The sequence below is a fragment of the Lepeophtheirus salmonis genome, chromosome 5 (genome assembly GCF_016086655.4).
Source record: "Lepeophtheirus salmonis chromosome 5, UVic_Lsal_1.4, whole genome shotgun sequence".
NCBI lineage: Eukaryota > Metazoa > Arthropoda > Copepoda > Siphonostomatoida > Caligidae > Lepeophtheirus > Lepeophtheirus salmonis.
The window spans coordinates 57,193,164-57,216,597 of record NC_052135.2 but is presented as its reverse complement, the minus strand read 5'-3'; the positions used below and the strand labels follow the sequence as shown (position 1 = coordinate 57,216,597).

Genomic DNA, 23,434 nt, shown 5'->3' with positions numbered 1-23,434 from the left:
CTACTAAGCCAAAAAGTACCATTTAACACAGTAGAAAAAAATAAACATCATTTCAGTTCCAGTTTTTTATTTAAATTTTGAGCTCCCCAATCACCAGATCTGAATCCCCTGGATTATAGTATCTGGTGGTAAGTAGAGTCCCAGGCCTACATAATCTGATAATTAAATGTTGAAACTCTAAAGGGCTTTGACAATGAGCAGTGGGATGGTATGTCAGAGGTCTACATCCATAGACCATGCAGCAAGTTCTGCCACGGCGTGGAAGTCGTTATTGTCGTCTACGGTGGTCATAGTCAAGACTAATGATCCTTATTATAAATTATATTAAACTTTTTTTCATGGGTATTAGATGTATACAAAATTTTGAATCATTGTTCAATTCGTTAATTTTAGTCTCAAAACTTTTGTACAACCCGGTATACTCGTATATCCAGTATGTCCAGAAATTGATGGTCGTTTATAAAAAGCTTCAAAAAACGGCAAAAAACGGCAAAAAACAAGTGATTTTTTTAAAGCATTTTTTACTTCCCAACATATTGACCTTTAAACTTTACATATACATCTTTTAGCTCGTTTTGGGACTCCATCATACAGATTGTTCAAAGTCTAATGTGAAATTTTTTCCCAAGTTTCTTTCAATTGAATTTTAAGTTATCTTCTGACGTTGCTGGCACATTTTCATTGAGTTCCCTCTGGACTAAAGCTCACAAATCGCTGACATCAGAAACTTATACTGCCTGATGGAAAATAACTGCCCAAGTCCACGCCACCTTTATTTCTTGTCCATACCCGGTTTTTCATAGGATTATGTACATGGAATAGCTCATCACAAAAGAGAACACATGTTCAGTAATCCACGGTCCAGTGTTTAGGTTCATGGCAGAATTAAAGTCGAGCTTTCCTTTTGTCTTCCAAATTTTTGGGATACAGTCGAGGTTTGTAGGTTTTGTATTTAAATTTTGACTCAAGTAGGAGTGTATAGTTGACTTGGATATTGGAAACTCCTTTGCAGTTCTTGAGGATTACCTTTGTCTGGTCAAATATGTTTCAATCACCAGTTTAGTAACTTTGGTTTTAAAAAAAATCCCTCGACCATCTTGATTAAAAAGACTGTGTCCAGCCTTAACTTTTCTCTACCAATTTTCAATGGTCCTGAGAGGTATCTTTAAACTATCTGCAATGTCTTTCTGACCTGATCCATGCTCTCTCATGGCAACACCCTTGTCTCGATGAAATGTTCCTTTACCATGTCTGATTTTCAATTTTAACATAAGACAATAGTTACATTCTCACCCTGTAATAGTTGTTATTGTTGATGTAATTGCCAGAAATTATTACATTATAAATTGTTGAACATTAATTAATGTCTGCATCAGACAAAATTCAATTTTCTCTGATGAAAAATGACATTTTTATAAAAGTGATCATGTGATTTTTGGACATACTATATTTGAGTTGGTGCATTGGAGACAGACTTTTGCGTGTAATTGTACATGTTAGAATGAATCATTAATCGCTTTAATTTTCTACATACTGTCTTACCAGGGGATCTGATTAGTATGAGGTTTACACAATACATTAAATCAATGTAAAGGGGGGTTGTTCATCTAAATATTTGCAAGCCAGAAAAAAAGTAAAACGCTGCTGTGACTATATTTCGTAACCGATTCTATAATTTTTTTCAATAAACCAATATTACAACATAAATTATTTATTCAATCAATAAAATTACCGTTAGCTTGGACCACACTTTCACAATGCCCCTGAAAACGTCTCACTGCCTTCTTGACAGTCCCACTGGGTAAAGTCCAGAATATCTTCCTTATCCCACCTTTTCCAGATCTTTTTTTAAATTCAGTAACATAACTTTAAGATTCAAACTCCTGAGTCCCATTACAAATAAAGAATGTTTTAAGAAAAAGTCATTTTCAAATGGCTTTAGAGGTCAAAAAAGGCCTTTGAAGACTGAAACTTTACAAACATAACTTTTCATTAAAATACAACCGAAGATCGAATTAACAGGTCACCATAAAACTTGGACACCCTAAAATAAATCTTTTGAAGAAGTTGACCTTTTTTATGACCTTGATCTCTATTTTATTAAATTAAAATGTTATATGACTATTGTTTTAAGCATAAAAGGTTTTAATGATCACGACATTTGTGAGTTTCTCCTTATTACTTTGAAAATATACTAAATAAATACGTATTTATGTGTGAAAATTTAATTCGGGGTAAAATATTACAAAGATACATAGTCATTGGAAAAGATAGGCTCAAATTTAATTTGCTCATTTTCATAAATTAACACACCCTCCCCTATTAAAATAAGAATCCTAATAAAAGTACATATCTGTAAAACATATTTACACGTAATGAAATTCCTGCATTGAAGACAATACTTTTGCGTTGTTGTGTCAACAAACTCAAAACTCAAGCAGTACGCATCTTTTTCAAACGTGTGGCAATAACAGATGTATATTTGAGCATCTTTGGATCTCGTCCAAAAGATTTGTGCGTGACTCAAAGCAATATGAGACGATTTCTGTTAAGAAGGAAGGATGTATTGCATCCCCAGAAGAGCGGCAGGGGAAAGTTAGATTGTAAAACCTACATACTACTTGACAAGCATAGTAGGACTAGAATATGTATGTTCTGAGTCTTTTTTCCTTCCCCTCCATTTTTTTCTTTAAAGTCAACATAGATTTAACACAAGATATTATGTTACTTTCCTCAAAATTTTTCTCTGCTTCTCAGGAGACTTGTAGTAGTGGCCTCGTACTACTTTGACCTAGATATTTCAGTTAAAAGGGTGAATTCATACAAGATGCGTAATTAGTTATGGAATTATATTCATCGCTATATGTTTTAAAGCTTTGGACAGAGTTGTTTGACATCGATGTTTTAGTTAAAAAGGACAACAAATACACAATAAACTCATTGATAATGAAAAAAAAATCAAAATTAAATCTTAAATTCTAATTTTTTGAAAAAAAAAAATTGAAAAATTCTTAAATTTTTGAAAATTAGATCTCAAATATTAATTTTTTTTAAATAAAAATTCATAGCTGTTCACGAAAAATTTCAAATATTCAATTTTTTGAAAAAAATTGAAAAGTATTGAATTTTTTCTTTCAAAAATCTGTAGTTATACACAGAAAATATGAAATTTCAAATGTTAACTTTCTTTGAAAAAAATTTCAAGTTTTTTCACTTGCCCGAATGACCTTTTTTAAGAAAATAAATTTTTCAAAAAAAACAAACCCCTCCATTTTGCTATTAATTCATCCTGACCCCAAAACTCTAATAAAAAGCGAAAATTCCTTAATTCAGAGGGGAGGGCGCGGGCTACAGTTCGCCCTCTGCAAACGCCCCTGAAAATGATCAATTCATCAATTGAACGTTTTGATTGACGTCATAAATTGCATTGTCATTGAAGGAGACAGCATCTTGGGCCACAAAACTAATATTTACAGTTGTAAATAATATTAATTGAACTCTATCAAAAGGCTTTAAGCATAAAAAAATACTTAACATCTTCATTGAATATTACTTCATCTGAATAAGAAACACGGATATTATAATTCAATCAAAGTAGTAGCTACTAAAAAGTCCTATCTAATGGCTAGATTTGTACAATTATTTTTATTAATCGATTAATCTCGAGAAAAGGAGGATAATTAAAGAAAAATATCTGATTATTTCCATTGTAGTTAATTAATTTTCTAATATATGGAGCTAAGCTTTTATAAATATGTAATAACATATTTATAATACATTTTAGGGTATAATATATAATTTAACTAGGCATTAAAGGGTTATATTTTTGAAAAAAGTGTACATGCCGTTACCTTTATTGTATCACTCAAACTTTCCACTAAAAAGAAACTGAAAAAATGGCATAAAATCATCTGGTAGTTAGCCACATAAGTCAATCATGCAAATTTATCTCTCAAGTACTCCCAGCCTGTCATTGCCATGTTATTTCTACACAATTTTTAAAATGAATTAGATTTAAGTATTTCATAGTATTAAAATTCTACATAGTATGGTGTTCGATACTATATTATAATATTGTTTCGTTAAATTTTATTAAAAGGGTATTTGTTTAAATTTCTTGAGGGAAATATATAAAATGGACAATATTTATATAAATGTTGGGTACAAGTTAGGATGTATGTACAAGTTGCAAGACTTTGCTTTAAAGTGCATTATTATTAACTATAGATAGATCGTTAATGGAAACTTCAATTATTACATTATTTTTATATTTTGGTATTTAAAATAAAAAAAATCCCGATAACCAAGCTTCTCCTCCCCTTCAAATATAACCCTGCGGACTCCCCGGCACACGTATGACGTTCCTTCATGTACACCTAGAAGGAGCTAGCAGTTCATAGTTTTAGAACCACACAGCTAGACAAAACATCAATTTATCAATTTAAATTTATACTTTGAACAATACCTCATGAGTCCAACCTTGAGAAATTTTTTAACTCCTTCACAATATTGTTTATTTATCTCATTTCTAATTTGTTAATTAAGGTCATTATTCTCTCTCTTTCTCTAGCCCTTTAATTAAGGATGAACTCCAACGTGATTTATTACTATGTTCCATGTCCAAGTCATAAATCAATTCGAGACTAACTTTATATAAATAAACATGACTGTATAAAAGGAAATGGGCCTCTTGGGACCCATAATGTTAAGTTAATTAGTATAATTTTCTTTTTCCATAAAGATAGTTTATGTCATAATAATTATTATTTAATTAATCACTTCATATGTTTATGGATAGATGTTTACATTAATATGTATAATTATGTAACGTACAACTCTTTCAATTTTCAGGACCATTTACCCTGCCACATTTAATAGTTTTGTGGTTTCAATAATGATTAAAACTCCCCGTTTTTGCGCAAAATACATATGTAGTTGTGTTGCTTTCCCGGGAAATCCGGAATTTAATTATTATATAGTAGCGTAATTTAATTCTTATGATTATACATATATGTATATCGAGTTTCCTTTAAGGCCACGTGCTGGGATGTGTACGAGGATCGTTTGAAAAGTCTTTACAAAGTCAAAGAAATGGGCACATTGCTGGCGCATCTACAGATAATTTTTAGTTAGTAGAATCTCTTGGACAAACACATATCAACTTTGAGCCAGGTCGGTGTATTTCTTTCAGTTTGGCATTCGTTTGAATTGAGGAATAAGCTTTAAAGATTAAGGAGATTGTATCTTGGATTCGTAAGGAATAGTCTTCCTCGACTATCTGGAAAAGTGTAAAACTGTTACAGGTGCTTATTATTCATCGCAATCGGACTGTTGGAAACCCGAGTTGCAGGAAAAACGCCCAACATTGGCCCACAAAAAAATCCCTTTTCCATCACGACAATGCATCAGCTCACACTTCAGAAGTTGTGGTTGCAAAATTAATAGAAATGGGGTTCCCAAGCGAGATACCCGCTGCACTAGCAATCTCACGCACCTTCACTCTTCCGTCATCCATCACCATATTATGGATTTTATCAATGATTTCTGGAGTAGTAACTTCAACAGTGTGTCCAGAACGTTCAGCGTCACTTATGCCCATATGACCTCTCTGAAAATTTCGAAACCAATTATAAACTGCTCTTATCGATGGTGCAGAGTCCCCATAACATTATTAAGCTTCTTTTTTGTCTCTTGAGGCGTTTTGCCTTTCATAAAGTAATGTTTAATCAACATACGACATTCTTTTTTATCCATTTTTTGAGAATCACTTCACTTCTCGGTTCAAACGAATGTAAAACCGAAACCTTGTTGTGTTCGACATGAAATGTGTCATGATATGCTTGCTTAACATATTTATGGGTAATTCAATTTTCACAAATAAACGTGTTTGGCTAAAATTTGGTAAGTGATGATATTATATTTGATAGTGGACCAGCTCAGCAAAAGAAATTTTGGATCTGTAAATTAATTCAACGATGCTAGTATGATTGATAAAAATCATGACTTCATTTTTTGTACATTTATTATATTTTCATATAAAAGGTTTAGTTTAAATATTTCAATTGAGTTTTGTTTTGTTATATAAATCACATACTTATTCCATATTCCATAGCTATTCCACTCTACAGTTTTTTTCACAATAAGGATAAGGATTAATTAAAAAAAAAAAATCAAATATCATAAATCTTGAAAAATTTAAGGTCAAAAATAATGCCATGGTGTACATGTTTTTTCATTACAAAAATAAAGAAAACAAAAAAATATAAGATAGGTTTCTTTTAGATAACTGATAGCTTTTCAATGATGTATTATTCTACTTGCCTATCATTACTTTTGGTTAAGGATATACTGCTAAATAAATATTCATCAAAATGGTTAATTTTTCGTCTTTAATGCTGCAGAACTCAGATTTGGATTGAGATACAGATTTAGCAAAATTTATTTATGAGCTGGTCTACTGACAATACAACCACATTTCAATTTTGAGTCCAATCTATTTGCACCTGAAAATTCTAAACTGTTTTCCTATTTAATATTTTTCATATTTTTCCATGGTTAGGATTGGATGTACAAAAAATCCATAAACAAGGATAAAATATTTAATAAATTTAGGAACGTACAGGACAGAGCTTTCTTGTTTTGGAGGTAAAAACCTAGCGAGTTTGTAACCAGGGATGTTACTATGGAACTATTCCACTAATACACATTTTCTACCTAAAAATGGAAAAAAATATATTTACAAAATTTTGACATCAGTTGCACATTCAGGGCGCGAACTCAAAAATTAGAATTCTCTTTGAGGCTGTCTAACATCAGTTCTAAAAGTATGACCATTTTTTACTTAGCGTATTTGAAAGAACTGACAAAAAGCTACAATTTGATGTTTGTTTTGTTTTTGTGCGATCAAAAATTTCTGAGCAACAAGCAAAACGGCAGAGGGTGTACAATCTCCTCTGCGCACAAGTCGATCTCCGACAAGAATATCTTTAAGTGGACACTGCTCTGAATAGGAGAAATGATTGCTTCTTGGCTGAATCAAGAGCCCAGGTCAAAGGAACTTTCAGGACTCAATATCCAGCTTATGTCATGATCCTCGGCGTCGTGGCGTTCGACGGTAATAAGATGCCTCCCTACTTCTACAAGGCCAACAAGAAAGTCGACACAGACTCCTACTACTCAGGTTCTCAGGTACCATGTCTTGCCATGGTTGAAGAGCACGCTCCCCAGGGACAACTGTGTGTTTACCAAGGACGGTGTCCCGGGACATACGTCCAATAAGGTACAGCATTTCTGCATGGAGATCATGGCTGCCTTCTGTCTAGCAGACTTCTGGACTTCGGCCTCTTCTAACGTGAACCCCCTGGACTTAGTTGTTTAGAGGGCAAGATGTACAAGACTTATCACTCGAATTTTGATGTCCTGAAGTCCTTGATCAGGGAGGAGGGGAACAACTTTTCCTCGGACTTCATCAAGACCATCTGTGCTTCTGTTCGTCCGGACTTAGTTGTTTAGAGGACAAGACGTACAAGACTTATCACTCGAATTTTGATATCCTGAAGTCCTTGATCAGGGAGGAGGGGACAAAACTTGTCCTCGGACTTCATCAAGACCAGCTGTGCTTCTGTTCGTCCCTGTATTAAAGCCATCATTCAGAAAATTGTTGAATTACCAACTTTTACTTAAATGTTTTGCTATAAAAATATGTAGAAGTGAAATGGCTTTTAAAATTTTCTAATTTTTGATTCCTTAGCCTGTTAATGGTAACTTACCATGTTCATTTTCGAATTATTTGTTTTTTTATATACCAAAAATGCTTACGATTTACAACCGCACTACTTATAAGTGTAAGTGCCTGTTAGACTCAGAGTGGAATGGAAGATCGCTATGATTCCTGCCTATATCAATACTAGATACAGACACCTATGTTTATTTCCTTATTCTTAGGACTCCTTGTAGCTACTCTAATAAAATACCACGACAGGTACGCTGTTCTCCTTCTAAACATCCTTCAAATTGTCTGGGTTACCATGTTGACTATCAGTTTCTTTGTTTAAAACATATTGGTAGGTCGTATTACATATTATCTACAACTCTAGGAATAACACAGTTTGAAGTTTATGTGTCATTTGTCAAAGCTAAGATCAATTATATATATATATACATATAGGGACATATTTTTCATTGTTAATATATTTTAATGAATATACAAAAGTATTATGTAACTATGATGGATAAATACTAGTGTTGGATTCGAATTATAAGTGTCAAGTTTGAGTTTTTGAGGCTTGATTCAAGTAGAGTTCGAGTTTGTTGACTTTTTGTCACCATTGTCTTTGTTGATTGATGTATCGCAACCAATAATCAGCTCCTTAAAGCTGATACATTTTCAACAATTATTTTTATATAGCCTAATATCGATTAAATGTAATAAGGGTTTTATGGAGCTATAATTATTGTTGTACGATTTGTTTACAAACATTGTGTATTTTTAAATTAATCTCGTCTTGTTTTTCAATCAATGTGGATACATATTATGAGTGCCTCAGAAAAACACATTCACTGAAAGATAAGAAAAGATCCTCGCCGATCTGTCAAAAACAGGATCTAATCAAACACTGCTTACCTCTAAATGAGGAGTTTCATACTACTTATTTATATTAGTATCCCAAAATTGTGGTATTTATATACACTTCGGATAGAAGAAAAAATACAGATATAGTCAACTTTTCTTTTGAAAAATAGCAGTTTCCTTTTTCTGGATTTGCATATAGTTGTGTCCATATAATCGCATTCATTGCGTAGTATAACTTATTAGTGATTATATTACAGTATTCTACGTCTCAGCCACTCCTCTATCCATTCTATTTGGTCTTTTCCATATAATTTCATTTTTCAATGAATTTATTTATACCCAAATATTTTGAAGGTTGAATATTCAAGCTTAGTCGAGATTTTCAAATAATATTTTGGATGAGCTCGAATAACTGTTAGAAAATTGTGGACTTTAATAGTAAAGTTAAGCTTTTTTTGGGTTGGAGTATTACTTGAATCTAACACAAATTAATAATATCGTTGAAACTCGATCTAAGACCCTTTTCTTTTTTTTTTTTGGTTAAGTCCTATAGTGATTTTTTATAGTCCGATTTGGACCGATTTTTTTTAGACCCAGACCGTAAATCGAAATGTTTTCAAATCGTGGGCCGATTTTTTCAAATGGCGTTCGGATTAAGAGAGCATGAACTTCACTATGCCAGAGGTAAAGTCCCATAGCTGTCCATAGACTCTCGATATTTTGTGATACTAAAAGCAACGTATCTTGCTGTGGTATCTATTAAAATGGCTTTCAAATGTTTTTTCCCAATTGGCTCTCTCAAATTGACTTGTTTTTTTCCCAATATAATTTAGGAGTCCAAAGAAAAGTTCCTTGGTTTTTCGAAGGTGAATTCCTTTTTACAGGTAATCCAAAAGGAATAATATCCGATAGGTAGCTTGACTTTGTGTTTTCAATACCCTTCATATTTATAAATACAAATAGTCCAAGTATGTTGAGGCGGGACTCTCAGCGAATGTGTGGATGATCGAATTATACGTCTTCCCACACTCTTTACCCGATTTGTGAAAGGAGATGCATCCTGGTGAAATCTGTTATTTAGGGATAAATTTACGACCATCCAAGATTCCACATGTAGATCTTAGTATTTGTTCATACAGATTTCGAGTAGTTTTAGTACTCTATGGGCACCCTAATGGGTTCATCTTTATAGTTTCTTCGTATTTTAATTTCACTGGCCGAGGAGCAGGGGCTTGGTACCGCTTGGTGGTTCTTATTAGTGAATATAGAAATTTCTATTATAAAGGCCAAGGTGCAAACAATTTTTTTCTTTTAGGGCGGTCCAAACCGAACTCATTTAATGGATCAAATTAATTATGTCCACTAAAAAATTATAACAGTCTCAGATCGATCTAGGATTTTCAGACTGAAACCCCTACACTAGTTAACATGTATGTATGTATAAATGTTTCTATAAATATATTACTTATGAATATCATTTGTAAATTCAAATATATTTGGTGTATCGTATCATATGTCCAATTATAATGTACAAGGAACTACTTTTTTAAAGTTTTAACAATAAATATATTGTATATGATTTTATTTATATGTCCACTTATTTAAAAAAACTGAAATTTAAAGCCAAAACGGAGTATTATAACTTAGTAATGGTGGATATCAAATCATTATATTTCTTTTATTCCAAATTGAAATGAAAACTAATTTTTACAGAAAAAATATATATTTAAATAATAATGTAAGGTGTTGCCTACATTTGTTTACTAATAATAGCGGATGTACCCTGCATTGTTCGTAGTTATTTGTTCAACTATTACAGAATGTTTTTCAACGCCTTTGTTACCCAGATTCATCGTCAGGGCTTCAAAAAAATATGAAATTAGACGATGGTGCTCTTTTTGTAATGACTACCTCAAAAGGTTTTTTTTTATTTACCAAAGCTGTCATCAGTATTCTTTTATTCTTAAAGGGAAAACATTCAGTGTAAAATAATCACTTGTGCAGGAAAAACACAGTAACTCTTTTGTAGACCCAGAACCCAGAAAGAATAATAGTTTTTTCTAGAGAAATAATTAATTATGTTATACCATCAGTGAATTGGATACTGACTATGAGCATGTCGAATTAAGAGTAGAGTTGAGGATCTATATTTGAGTAATTCCTCCCTATCATTATTTCCTTCTTCTTAAGGCTGATTGCAGCTAATCTAATGAGAAGTCCATCAGCTAAGCTGATCTGCTCCCAAATATTATTTAAGTTGTAAGGCTGACCGCACTATTTTCTTTGTTTTTTCAACATACCAGTAGATAATATTATTTGAATCTCGGTTCATATTATTATCCATTGGAAAAAAATCACATTGGTTATATCTGTGGTGAATACTTATGCCCAAGCTTATATTTAGAACTGTATTTAGAAATTATAATACCTAAGGATAACACCCACCATTGCTCACAGTTATTACGTGTCGACGAACTGAAAAACTTTTTCTCAATAATATAGAAGATCACTCAACATGATATCCGGGTATTTAGTAGATATTGAATGTAAAATTCTAAAAAAAATATTCAAAATTGCTAAGATAGAAACTAAAGTACTGATTTGAGTACTTCCATCTTTAAAAAAAAGCCTTTTTACAATCAATTAAGCATCCAATGTATTAAACATGATTTATTATAACATGATGTACTAAGCATCATGTTAGCTCGTTGTTATATTGTTATTTTTTAGAACATAGTCACGTAGTTCGTAGATAATAATTGTATGCTCAAATGGAATCCTTCACAAACAAGCGGATAAATTTGGCTTTATTTATGTAGGGGATAAGGGTTTTTGTCATGACTCCATTATACCTACATACTAGTGATGTGGGTCGCGCCGGGCTGTTTATTTTCAATCCGCAATTCTAACAAAAATTATCTTATTTATCACATAGTAGTTAAGTTTTTTTTAGCCTTTTAAATTTCTTATTTCTTACTACTAAGAAAAAGTGAGCCCATTATAGGCCTCTACATTTTCATTCTATAGGCTGTAAACTCAAGCGAATTCACTTATCGCTTTCATGCTGCATATTAAATTTTGCATGCACTTCTCAAACATAGAAAAGATAATCTTGAATTTGATGTTAGAACCTTTTTTTGGAAACTAACATTAAATGTAGCCTTTGAGGGTAACGGGTTCTGCCGTTTCTGTGACAGGGTTTTATAGAAATGATTAGATATATTATTGTTTCCTTTTAAAAGCGTTACGTCACATTAAAAAAATTGAAGTTAGTTTCATTAGGAGCAAAAAGATTTATGAACAATTTTGAAAAATAAACTTATAATCTTTAATTAAATTTATCGAATTAATATCTATTCGATAAGTATCTACGTCAAGATACGTGCAGAATAAATACATCCTTTTACAGTGAATGAATGTCCCGTTTTGAATTTAATGTCCCCTTTTCCCTTAAAAAAATGATTTTTGCTAAGATAAAGGCCTTAAATGCCATTTTTTACATTGCAAATTGGCAAATTTTAAGGGAACTTCTGGTACTGTTCCAAATATGATGATGCTATGAGTCAAAATTTGTACTTTTTATTTTTACTAAACAATACTAATTTAAAGGGTCTAAAATTATGTGCTGAAGGATTTATAGTTTCCCGCTGTTTTATCCAAGATAATTTATATTCTTCGTTTTTATTCCACAACTATCACACTTTAACAATTGACATGTTTCATTAAATTTCTCTATGTTATGCTTGATAAGACCTCACAAATTATTTCAATAAATAATTATTAATTGGAATAATAAATCTTAAATTATAATTTGAAATTTACAAATATTTTGGTATGGAAATTTATTCGAAATAAAAAAAAGATTTAATTATTTCTAAAAAAATCTTCGATGTGATCAAAATCTGTTTTATCATTGAATACATTTTTAATTATGTAACTATATATTGATGATTTTCTTGGAGGCACGCCCCCTAGTGCTACCCATAATTAAGGCACTGTACCTATATAGATTTCTCATTTTGTCTTTTCAGGATCTAAACCAGGCGCTTCGGCTAAAAGAAGAAGTCATAGCTGGAGGGAGCCTCTCTGCATCTCTCCCAATATCTACCTCAATCCTTGCATCTTCGTCATCTTCTTCCTCTCTCTTTTTACCTGCCTCTTCGTCTGGAATGTATTTTGATCAAAAGTCATATATCGCAGGAGGATCCCTCCGTCAAGGTGAAGACCCCTATTCACGAAACAAGTTCAACCAGGCTGCTAGTGATAAACTCCCTTCTAATCGAGATATCCCGGATACTCGAGCAGCCCTATGTAGGAATAAAGATTGGAAGGAGGAGGTAAAGGGATACTCTCCTACATCCATCATCATTACGTTTCATAATGAGGCGAGGTCCACTCTTCTACGGACTATTTCGAGGTAATGTAATTTGACATTGAACTTGGCGTTATTTCGGGTAATTAATAGAGATTTATCGGTTCTTAAATTTTGAATTATCGTATTGTCTCGTTCAGAGTTACAAATGACTGGTCAACTTAATCCCATAGCTATATAAAACCCAAGAATTAAAAAAATAAAGTCCAAGGCTTCAAAAATATTAACATAATAAGTTATTTACTTACCCATATTTAAGAATTACAGCAACTGCTCATGTACACTCTCCTCAGTTACCGTTGTAACCGTCATTATTCCCTCTATTCTCTCTTGATAACATTAATGCATTAAAATAAAGTGACGAAACTCCACCGTTAGCTTGAGGATATACAGTGGTACAGTTTTTTAACAATTTTTCGTAAGATTTCGCTTTTCATACGACATCACTCGGTCACTGTTTCTACTGACGTAGACTGGGATATAATAAAGAGTAATGAAAACGCCTCACACTCTAAAATTTCTGAGGTGAAATAATAAGTTATTTTATTCTTTAATTTTTCCTTTTCTAATATCCCACCAAAGATGAGTTTTCAATTATACATTTATGATTTATTTATAGTTATTAATAGTATAATAATATATATAGAATTTTGATACAATGGTCAATTATTGTCAGGGGTGAGAACATGGACTCAATACTTGATTGGGCTCCATAGCTAAGTCTTGTTTAGCTAAGTTAAGTATGTACCTCGAATGAGCACATTTAAAAAGTTAAAAGCAACTACATAACTCCTAATTATATCTCCACAGGGGCGTCTTTAAGATTATATGGCGGCCCTGATCCCGTCCGTATCGGACACTAAAGCTGTCCTATAGACTTATCTTTGATAAATATCGACGTCATCTATATATCTACTAGTAATGCCATCATAAATCAATCTTCTATAACTCCAATTTAGTTGGGCCTAAATATATAATAATGAAGTAAATTTTATCTTTATGGATGTATGCATGTATACAAAAAAAAGTTGAAAGAAGCACTGTATACAGTCCTCCCTGACGTATAAAATCTGGTCAAATGTTTTGGAATTGGTGATCTGAAGATAGAATTTTATATTCCTTATCAGTTGTCATTATTATTTTATGACTGAGTTGTGAGCATCCTTTCCTAAATAGATTCAATTATATTCCAAACCTGATTAAACAATCGTGTGTGTTAATAAACGATGGAGTGTAACCCTGGAGATTTGTTGCAGATTAATAATTGGGGATCGACATTGGAGTAATTCTTGCTAATACACATATTATTTCCTTCTCTCCCTCCTCTCTTGTTACAGCTGATTTTTAGTTGATCTAATGAAACTTCTTGAGTATTATTCTTTCTCGCCTCCGTAAACATTCTTCAAATTTTCAGGGTTACTATGTTGATATTACTGTATAAAATGAATTAAATCTCCCTGGCTTATATTAAAAGAAAAGAAAAAAGGAAGTACTTTATATATTTAAAAAAAGAAAAAAGAATTTCCCTGAGATAATGAACATCAGCAACCAGCTTAAGTATTCTCTGGCTCATCAAATCATGTTACATTTTTGTCTCCCAAGTTATTAGTAGTATTATTATTTTTTATTTTTGAGGAGAGAATTTCTAAGTATTGAGTGAATAGCTACAAGAAACAGTGCCTAAAGAGTATATGTAATGTTAATGGATTAAAATTTTACAGCTTCCATGTATGAATAATAAGCATGGAACATATGTACATTAAAAAAACTATTTAAATACATTTTGTGTCCATTAATCTTTTCGGAAATGAGACAATTTACACTTCCCAATGCAATTTATTCACAGAGTTTTTTTCTACTTATGTTTTGCCATTTATTTAATTTCTATGTATATATATATTAGGGCGGGCCTTAAAAATTAATTTTTAATTTTATTTGTCCTCAAAAAATTCTCCTAGGAAACAGGCGACAGGCATATCAGTATGGAAAAAAATTATCACTTTGCATTCTGAAAGGTTTAAAGTAGTTGAAGTAAGCTATTTTAATCATTTGATACGCACCATTGTTAGGGGTGTAATTTTTATAGAGAAACATTCAAGTTTAGAGGGTGGCCGTAAATAAAATATCCGAAGAAAGGGTTCACACCCCTAACTTTTTCTTTATCAGACTTTTGAATTGAAAATTGGTAAATTTAGAGCTCAATAACTACTATTTGAGATATTCAAAGGTTTTTCCTTCAGCTACAATGACAGCCTCAACACGTCACCAAAATGAGGAGCAAGCTGAAACAATCTCTTCTATGAACGGGATCTCACATGCTTCCCTGATATCTGAATGAAGGGAGTCAATGTGGTTGTGGTGGTTACTGTTGGACTAGCTCTGTGCTTCACCACCAACAATCAATTCAATCACCTTCAGTTCATTAGAGATTGAAGTAGACTGGTAATGATTTTCTGATTTCGTTCTTCAGAATTTATTCTTCAAACTATCTAAACATGGGAAATAACTTTAATACATTTGTTGAATTTAGACAAACTGACAAAAGGTTTGCCAGATGCTGTAAATTAGAATCAAGATCATTTAAGTTTAATTCTGACCACCCTGTATAATCTTCTTGCATTGTGCTAAATCCCCAATCCTAGTCATTTTTTCATCGAGGGTGTGTGAATGAGGGAACATAATTTATCTGGATAATTTCTGTTTTATTATTATTTCTACCAACTTGTCTCCTCTTTCCTTCGAGACCTTTAAGTGTACCACTTTTTTAGAGTAATTGTAATATTTCTAAAATAATATTGTAAATTGGCCTGACTATGACGTCACCATTATTTAATTTGCCCCACACATGCAAATACACATTGCCGTCGCTGCTTCATAATAAAACTTCACTGTTTAAAATATTTTCTACTTTAATTAATATTTCATAGTGGCCCTCACTTCTTAAGCTTTTGCCCCTTATTGAAAAATTGGTAGAAAAAAAATTGATATTCCAATTTTTTCTAATAACATTGAGTTTTATAGATTTGATGTCAATATGGACTGTTTAATGTACAAGAATATTCACTAGGGCGCCCTCTATCCAATCAAAACCTGTAAATATCCCAAATTATAAGGACTTAGAGAAAGTTAAATGCCTACCAAGAAATTGAAATGACTCGTTGGCATCATTTTCATTTGATAAAAAATAAGATTTGAGCTTGGATTGTTCATATTTCATAATGTTTTCAGTCGTTACGATAAAACATAATGTGCCAGATTTTTTAAATAAATTCTAAGTCTTTCTTCCATGGATCAAAAATATTAAAAACGATGTTTCAATTTTGATAAAGTTCTAGGGTTGTATTGGACCTTCATTTGGGACTTAAAATCTTGCCCGACCACTCCAGTCCGTGTTATCTATCATAAAAGAACATTTTTTTCGTTATTCTTAACTAGTGGTAGTACCCCTTATTGCTCGTAGAAATTAGGCGTCGACTAAAAGACAAAATTTACAAACACTGAATGCAAAACGCCTGCGATATTTAACTAATACGACTAGATTGTTATTTCTTCGACAGAACAAAAATTATATATATATGATATATATCAGGGAGCAATATCTCCAATGGATCCTGTATACACGCTCGATGCTACATGCTAAACGACTGTGAGCTCTACAATGTTATGTCTTAGAACAAATATGCCTTTATTTAGTTCAAATATTCATTCATAAATAGTGATACACTTCTCCTTATTAGTATAGATGTATGTTACTGTATGTATTGGGTATCAAAAGGAACAAATAACTATGAACGTATCATATTTTGTTCGTTATACTAAAGTTCACTCATTAAATATATTTTGGTACTTTTTATTATTGATTGTTCATTAGCTTTCTTTTAGATGGTAAACCTCAGGAAATGAGAGAATCCCTAATTGCCATACTGTTCGAATATGAACCCCTTGACAACATTTATTTTTAACCCTCCGTTATTATTTCTATGAAGACGAGTTTGGCCGTAATTTACAAATACAAATATTATATATTGTTAAGTTTTACATAAAATATTATTTAGCAGTATTATAATACAGTATCAAATAAAATACTATCTAGGATTTCAATATTATTTATTTATTATTTGTGCAGTTCATTAACCGTGTTTTAAAATGAGTGTTCACTAACTGAGGGTTAAGAACGAAGTAAAGCATGAAAAACTCGATGCTGTGACTGGTTTTTTTTTTCTTTTGGAGAAGGGGAGTTGGCGAGCTCAGAAATGTCAAGTATTTTGAAAGAAATTTTGAATAGCTTGTTTAAAAATACATAATTTGACAATGTATCTACTTCTGAAAGGGAAGTTGATTATTATAATGCAACATTTCTGAAGAATACAGGGAAAAGGAGATCACGAAAGAGAGTCCCTGGTATCTACGTAGTTCTGTGTCTAGATACATAAATATTTACTATGTATGACATATATTTATATTTAATATATGGAAGCCTAACAGTGATACGTAGAAAGCTTAATACCTATGAGAAAGTTGGAATGATTTAAGTACTTAATTGAATAAAATTAGGGTAAATTATAAGAATAATTTCATACAAATAAATTAATTATACATAGAAAGGAAAACGGGTTTTCTCAGTCTTACATAATTTGATTACTTTATGACCAAGTAACTAATGATTACTTTATTAAACTTATTTATATAGTGTTCTAAATCGAAGTCCTGAGAGGTTAATCCATGAAATTATTCTAGTCGACGATTTTAGTGATAATCGTAAGTACACAAATATATATATATATATATATATTTTTTTAATTATATAACTTTTTATTGAAAACAGCGGATGATGGACAAGAATTGGCTAAAATCCACAAAGTCAAAATCATACGAAACCAAAAACGAGAAGGATTGATGCGTAGTCGCGTAGCTGGTTCAAATGCAGCGTCTTCCAAAATACTGACATTTTTGGACTCTCATTGTGAATGCAATAAAGATTGGCTTGTAAGTTGCAACTTTCTTTCAGTGTCGCCTATTTCATGATAAACACTTACTCTCATTAATTATTTTTTAGGAGCCAATGCTGGAAAGAGTGATGGAGGATCCCACCCGTGTTGTTTGTCCCATCATTGACGTTATATCGATGGACTCCTTTCAATACATAGGTGCTTCTTCAGATTTACGCGGTGGATTTGATTGGAATTTGGTATTTAAATGGGAATACCTCAGTGCGGAAGCACGTAAAAAACGGTTAAAGGATCCAACACTCTCCATAAAAACTCCTATGATTGCTGGCGGTTTATTCATGATCGACAAAGCCTATTTCGAAAAAATTGGGGAATATGATAGTCAGATGGATATTTGGGGAGGAGAGAATCTAGGTAATCTAGGCATCAGCTGTAATTTGTTTCAAGAAAAGCTAGATTAATTATTTGTTTACACATTTTAGAAATATCATTTCGTGTTTGGCAATGTGGAGGATCTCTAGAAATCATTCCGTGCAGTCGAGTTGGTCATGTCTTTCGTAAGCAACATCCATATACATTTCCTGGAGGATCGGGTAATGTGTTTGCTAAGAATACACGAAGAGCAGCAGAGGTTTGGATGGATAGCTACAAACAATACTACTACAACTCTGTTCCCTTGGCAAAGAACGTACCTTTTGGAAAGTAAGTTCATTCCTCTTTGTCCATCAATGAATTGAGCTTTAAAGGAAGTCCTCGCATAGAGCAGTTCCAAACACTGCGGATTTTGCATAATGCAGTGTTTGGAATTATTCTGACTCTCCGTATAACGCAGTAGGAGTAATGCTAGCTTTCTATCATTTGGGGGAAGAGGGCTTAGCCCCAAAAATTATCAACCCCGTTATAGACTTACTTATATAAATAGGTGTATTATATATATATATATATACATATACAAGCAGAGGGTGCCAGGTTTTGTGGGACTAATTAAAAGGAATAGAAACAAAAAATGAATGTAGAAGAAAAGAAACAGAAAGAGGGATGTAAAAAAATACAGAGGACAGAAGGAAATACAGACTTTATGTAATTCAAAAAGAAGGGGTTTTAATGACGTCGGAGGCCAAAAAAAAAATCATACGGATGTGCTTGGTTATTTTATAAGTCTATTGCTTAAGTTTGGAGTGATCTGTTCCACCATTTTGTATTCCGTGTGTGAGAACACCGAAAACATACTTATAAATAGAGAGATATATTTTTTTTTTGGGGGGGGGGGCACTTCGGAAACTTTTAAGAGGGCTCAAGTCCCTCTAAAAAGGGCTAGTAACACCATTATGGTGTGGTAAATTCCCCTCATATTGCGTTTTTTTATATTATGATAATAAATTATAAAAAAGTATATATTGAGGTAAATAAGAACTTTGTAGTTGTTGATTGAATTCGTTCATATTATAGCCATATATTCATATAATTAAAGTGTATAATTTTACATTTGGGGGTGAGGGAGTGTCCTGTAAGAATTTGATTTCAATCATTGGTTATTACTTGTTATACAAACTTGGAATAGAAAAGGTTGCTAAATAAATATTGGTGAAGTTCCGATTATTTAATTTTACAATATTGTAATGACCAGATTAAAAATCAAGTAAAAATTCTATTAAAATTAAATTTTACAAGTATTTTGGTTGGCATACATTATTTTAGATAATTAATGATGAATAAAATATTTTTATTACTTTAACCATCCTAAAAAAACAGAAACAAAGGAAAAATATTAAAAAGTGGACTTAAAAAATTAATTTCTCCCATTGTACGGGTTTTAGTACTAAAAAAGGTGGATTTCATATAGCACGAACTTTTATAGTATGCATTTTTATGTACTCAAAATATACTGCGACTATAATTATTTTAATTCCTTTTTAAAAGTATTGATGAGAGACTTAAGCTTCGGAAGCAACTCGAATGTAAGTCCTTCAAATGGTATCTGGATAACGTGTATCCAGATTTGAAAATACCTATAGATGATATTCTCCACTCTGGATCCATTCGACAGACTCGCTATTGTATGGACACACTTGGACATCTCAGCGGGGGAACGGTTGGGATTTACTCATGTCATGGAACAGGCGGTAATCAGGAGTGGGTATTTTCTAAGTCAAACCAAATCAAGCATTCAGCAGATCTATGTTTAACGCCAGAATCCTTAAACGAGGGTGCTAAAGTTCGTTTAAAGTCCTGCAATAAGTCAATGTATCAAGTATGTATTTTCATGGTTTCCATAGTATTTTATATATATATATATTTTTTTGGAGGGGGATTGGTTTATTGTATTTTTTGGAAAAAAAATTCAAAAATTAAAATATTTTGAAAATTTTGAAAAATTGAATGTTATGGAAAAAATATTGAAATATTCATTTTTTTTCAAAAATAAATTCAAAGACCACAACTATACAGAAAAATTAAATTTTTAAAAACAAATTATATTTTAAATATTAAATTTTCTGGGAAAAAATTTGAAAAATTAATTTTTTTGGAATTAATTTTAAATGAAAAATTAAATTTAATTTCATTTATGAAATCTTTTGCGATAAAAAGTTAAATATTAAATTTTCTTGTAAAAAAAGAAAAATTCCTTTGTGTGTGGGGGGCTACAACCCCGCCAGTGCACCCCCTGCAGACGTCCCCGATTTTGTTTGTTTCAATTGTTTATATTTTGATTCGAACATTTTCCTCTCTCTCTCTCAGGAATGGATACCAGTTCGAAGGAATGAATATACGCAGTTAAAGCATAAATATCGAGATTTATGCTTGGATTCTCTGGATTTTAAAAAACTCACTCTTTCTAGAAGTCGACGTAATAATGCTGATGGTTCAAATGGTCTAACCATTCGGAGTTGTAGTGGGGAGGAAAGAACACAGAAATGGATGTTTGAGTCCTCTAAAGTGGAATGAGTGAAACACTCTCTACAAACTCCGCATTTGGAAAGTGCCAAAATCCGTATCATCTTTACGTACATATTTGTATTTGTAACTGGAAGGATTATTTAATAGACATTCATTGCCAAAGAATTCAACTTACACGCATAGATACATAGATTGATATCAATCAAATATATATATATAACTAATATAATAATCGTTCAAAGAACTATATTTTTGTATAAAAAACTCTTGCCTATACTTCAGTTTATGCAAGCCCAAAAAAACTATTAAAAAAGACACACAATAGACATATAGCATTTTAGCTTCTTCTATTGTCAGTATATATATTGAAAACTGTATTTAATTTTTTTTTTTAAAAGGTTAGTTTTTTGTTAAAAGTAAAAAAAAATATATTATGCACGTGTTAAAAAAAGTTTATTACACATTTAATTCTTGTATCTTTAATTATGATGTACTAAATCTATTTTGAGAATTATACATTTATATTCATTCTGATTTTCTTAGTTTTGTTGTTTGATTAATTAAACGATTTTTTCCCTTTTTGTGTTGAATAATGAGGTGGATAGGTTTCTTTGTGTATATTTCTGTTCATACGCTCTTAATTTGGCTTATTTTGAAGGGGGAAAAAACCAACCATATATCCAAATAACAGTTTTTGAGTCTGATGCGGAATTCAAAATGGTGCCCTTGCGAAGCAGCAAACCCAATCTTATTTTAATTTTGGTATAACATGTCTCAGTATATGTTTTCAAACATATTCAAAATTCAGAATGGGATCTTAATGGGATCACTTCCAATGAGAGCATTAACTAGAGTATGTAGAGCCACTGTTATAGTTTAGTAGTATTATTGTTCTATATTTAAACTCGGTGTTTTATATAATTTTTTTTTTTTTGATTAAAAAATAAATTAGTAATCATAATATAATTGAATATAATTGAAAATTTAGATATTTTATTAAATAAAAAAATAATACTATAAATAACTTATGATAATATAATGGAGGATAGCCGAAATAACAACTTATCAAACGTACCGTCATGTTATTGTATCTAATGTATGCATTACTTTCGTACATGTGATGCATTCAAACTTAGTGATAATCATGAAAATATATTACTCGATAAATTTGAGAACAACTTGAACGATGTAATATTTCAACAGTGGGTATCTACTGATAAAGATGAATTAACTTCTACAGTACTACCAATACAAGACTTTTATTTGAAAAAACAGTCAAGCTAGCTAAACACACCTTTATAGCAAAGTCCAAAATACATTTCTTAAATAAATAAAAAAAAATACGAAAGAAGAAGTTGCGGTAATTTATGGCTTATCATAAAATTACAGTTTTATTCTCCAGGATGCTGCTCAAGGATTTCACTGGAATAAAGCACAGACAACAATACACCCTTGGGCTGACTATTATAAAAATAATGGGAGGCTATGCCACCACTCTTGCACTATTATATCTGATAACAACCATCACGATGTTGTAGAAGTACAATTATACCACAAACGACTTGTACATCATGTAAAGGAAAAAATGAGTAATATTGAAAAAATAAATTACTTGGCCTGTGGGTATGCGAGCCAATATAGAATCTGTGAGCCTTTTTGAACCTCACGTTTTACCTAAAAAATTATAATTCAATTGTCTGATGAGTTGCAATTTTTTGCCAGAAGGCACTGCAAGCGAACTTCCGACGATATAGGTGGGACTATTAAAAGAGAAGCAACGAATGAGAGCCTACAACGTCCTTAGAAAAATCAAATTACAAAGCCAAATGATTTATTAGAATATTCAAGGGATAATATGAAAAATATAAAGATATATTTTTGCACGGAGGAAGATTATCAAAAAGGAAAGACTATTTTAAAAAAGTTGAGTTTTGTAAAAACCTTCAGTGGTACACAAAAACTTTAGTCCTTTATTTCTGAATTAGACCGATAACTAAGAGTTCGCTTGTATAGTGAATCAGAGGAGTCAAAAGTTGAATCTGTTATATAATTTAAGTTTAATATGAAAATTATTGACTCTATCATAATGTTATTTATAAAATATCTAAATTTTCAACTATATTATACTTACTTATTAAGAATCCTAATTTATTCATTAATCAACAGAAAATATGTTTATTATATAAAATACCGAGTTTAAATACACAACATTAATACCAATATACTATAACAGTGGCTCTACATACTCTAGTTAATGCTCTCATTGGAAGTGATCCCATTAAGAACCCACTCTAAATTTCGTATATGTTTTAAAACATATACTGAGACAGGTTATAGCAAAATTAAAACAAAATCGGTTTAGCTGCTTCGCAAGGGCTGCATTTCGAATTCTGCATCAGATTCCAAAACTGTTATTTTTGATTAAAATAAGATTATGATTGAATGTAAATTATAGTTTGTGTTCTTGTGCATCTTTTGACGTAATTTTTGTTAAAATAGAGCCACTACAGGAGGAATTATGGCTTCCTGAACAACATTGGCCCAACGGATTATGCCCTACTTTGAGCGCGTCTAAAACGTACCAGGTGAGTCACATAACCCTAATATTTCAGACACTCTTTTATTTCATATAGAAAAGCCAGC

At 31.7% G+C, this 23,434-nt stretch overlaps 1 protein-coding gene across 1 annotated transcript in view; it reads left to right on the top strand.

The window, feature by feature from the left end:
• Positions 1 to 21,325, top strand: part of LOC121117989 (polypeptide N-acetylgalactosaminyltransferase 2) — a 55,258-nt gene extending 33,933 nt beyond the window's left edge. The window contains exons 2-8 of the mRNA XM_040712527.2: positions 12,604 to 12,989; positions 17,635 to 17,702; positions 17,770 to 17,930; positions 18,001 to 18,307; positions 18,376 to 18,595; positions 19,814 to 20,144; positions 20,633 to 21,325. Coding sequence (XP_040568461.1) covers positions 12,604 to 12,989; positions 17,635 to 17,702; positions 17,770 to 17,930; positions 18,001 to 18,307; positions 18,376 to 18,595; positions 19,814 to 20,144; positions 20,633 to 20,839 — 1,680 coding nt within the window. The 3' untranslated portion in view covers positions 20,840 to 21,325. The remainder of the gene's footprint in view (positions 1 to 12,603; positions 12,990 to 17,634; positions 17,703 to 17,769; positions 17,931 to 18,000; positions 18,308 to 18,375; positions 18,596 to 19,813; positions 20,145 to 20,632) is intronic.
• Positions 21,326 to 23,434: the final 2,109 nt, after the last annotated feature.